General features: G+C 36.9%; 1 protein-coding gene across 1 annotated transcript; it reads left to right on the top strand.

The window, feature by feature from the left end:
* Positions 1–355: 355 nt before the first annotated feature.
* On the top strand, positions 356–1,288 carry LOC107081552 (adhesion G protein-coupled receptor F5-like; the record flags this gene model as incomplete). Its single annotated transcript, XM_015369712.1, has 5 exons — positions 356–484; positions 591–737; positions 821–927; positions 1,016–1,074; positions 1,164–1,288. Coding segments are annotated over 5 exons (567 nt in total), but the record flags the coding sequence as incomplete, so codon positions are not given.
* Between the last annotated feature and the right edge of the window lie 40 nt (positions 1,289–1,328).

Raw genomic sequence — 1,328 nt, 5'->3', positions numbered from 1 at the left:
AGATATCAAAAAAGTACTCCAGAGTGTTGTTCAGCATGGGGGTGAGTAGAAAATGAAGGCTAATCATGTTTTGGGTGTACTATTCCTTTAACATTAGAGAAGCAGTCTTATCAGAGCGTCACATGCTGCATGTGTTTGGTATATACAGTATTTTGCATCAATTGCCAGGTAATTTAGTGCAAAAAAATGTGAAATCTTGCTTTACTTTAACTCAGAAACATATCCTGATATATCAGTTTCCATTTGAGATGTGGCTCCTCATATGCTACAGAAATGCAAGGTGTGACAGGGTCGGTCCTTTTCCTTAAGCATCATAGTGTTTCTAAGGTTTCACTGTCTCTTCTGTATGTTTCAGCTCGCTCAACCCAAATGTATTACGCTAAAATGACAATAGACAAAAGTGCCCTGGAAGATATCACTGGAAAACTAAACTTTCCAGTGAGTGATGACAAGCTGAACATCGAGGATGTTAAAATTACAACAGGTAAAACAGAAATAGATTCTGAAGTCTGATTTAATCCAAATTATTCAATTATTGCATCTTGTCTTTTCTTATTTTACTTTATTATGTTTTTGTCTCCCCTAATAAGAGTGTACGCAGAATGACACCTCCAACAAATTGTGTAAGTGCAGAGAAGGCCACAGATGGAGTGATGAAGTTTGTCAGAAGAGGCTCGATCAGGATACTTGTGTCCTCCCGGTAACATCGGTTCACACGTGCATTTTAAGCTCTGCAGGCATGTTGGACTTTTGCTGTTTTGTTTGCTTTCCCAAAACAAAAAAAGAAACTGAAAAACCACTAACATTTATGTTTTAATAGTTGGCATCACAGGGGAACTCAGAATGAAAGATTCCACGTATCAAGACTGTCTGACCTCTAAGACGTCACCAGGTTATCGTAAATGTCATGATGACCTGTTGGAATTGGTAATACATTCTAATAAAATTAACAGGAAATGTTTTCATTTGATACCTTTTACAAAGCCATGACTTGATCCAGTTCATTTATTTTTAGATGAAAGCTTTTTACAGTGAAATAAGAGGATTTGACTCTCTGAAAATAGAAGGCTTCAGGTACTTTTTTTAGTACAGTAATAAGCAGAATATGTACATGGATGTGTTTGGAAAATGTTACAAAGGAATCTATTTGTTTTTCACTGAAGAATCGGAAGCATTGTCACCGATTTCGCAATGAAGATCGTCTCCGGAAATGTTTCGCAACGTTTGTTTGAGCAATCCACAATGCTGTCTAAGAATCTGTCTGCTGAAATGATACTGGAGACAACAGGTAATTACTTTGCATCTCTTTGGTTGCATATGTTCACTTG

The sequence above is a fragment of the Cyprinodon variegatus genome, unplaced genomic scaffold (genome assembly GCF_000732505.1).
Source record: "Cyprinodon variegatus isolate N-32 unplaced genomic scaffold, C_variegatus-1.0 Scaffold6815, whole genome shotgun sequence".
Classification (NCBI taxonomy): Eukaryota; Metazoa; Chordata; class Actinopteri; order Cyprinodontiformes; family Cyprinodontidae; genus Cyprinodon; species Cyprinodon variegatus.
Note: the sequence above shows the minus strand (reverse complement) of the source record. Positions and strands in the feature narration are given on the sequence as shown.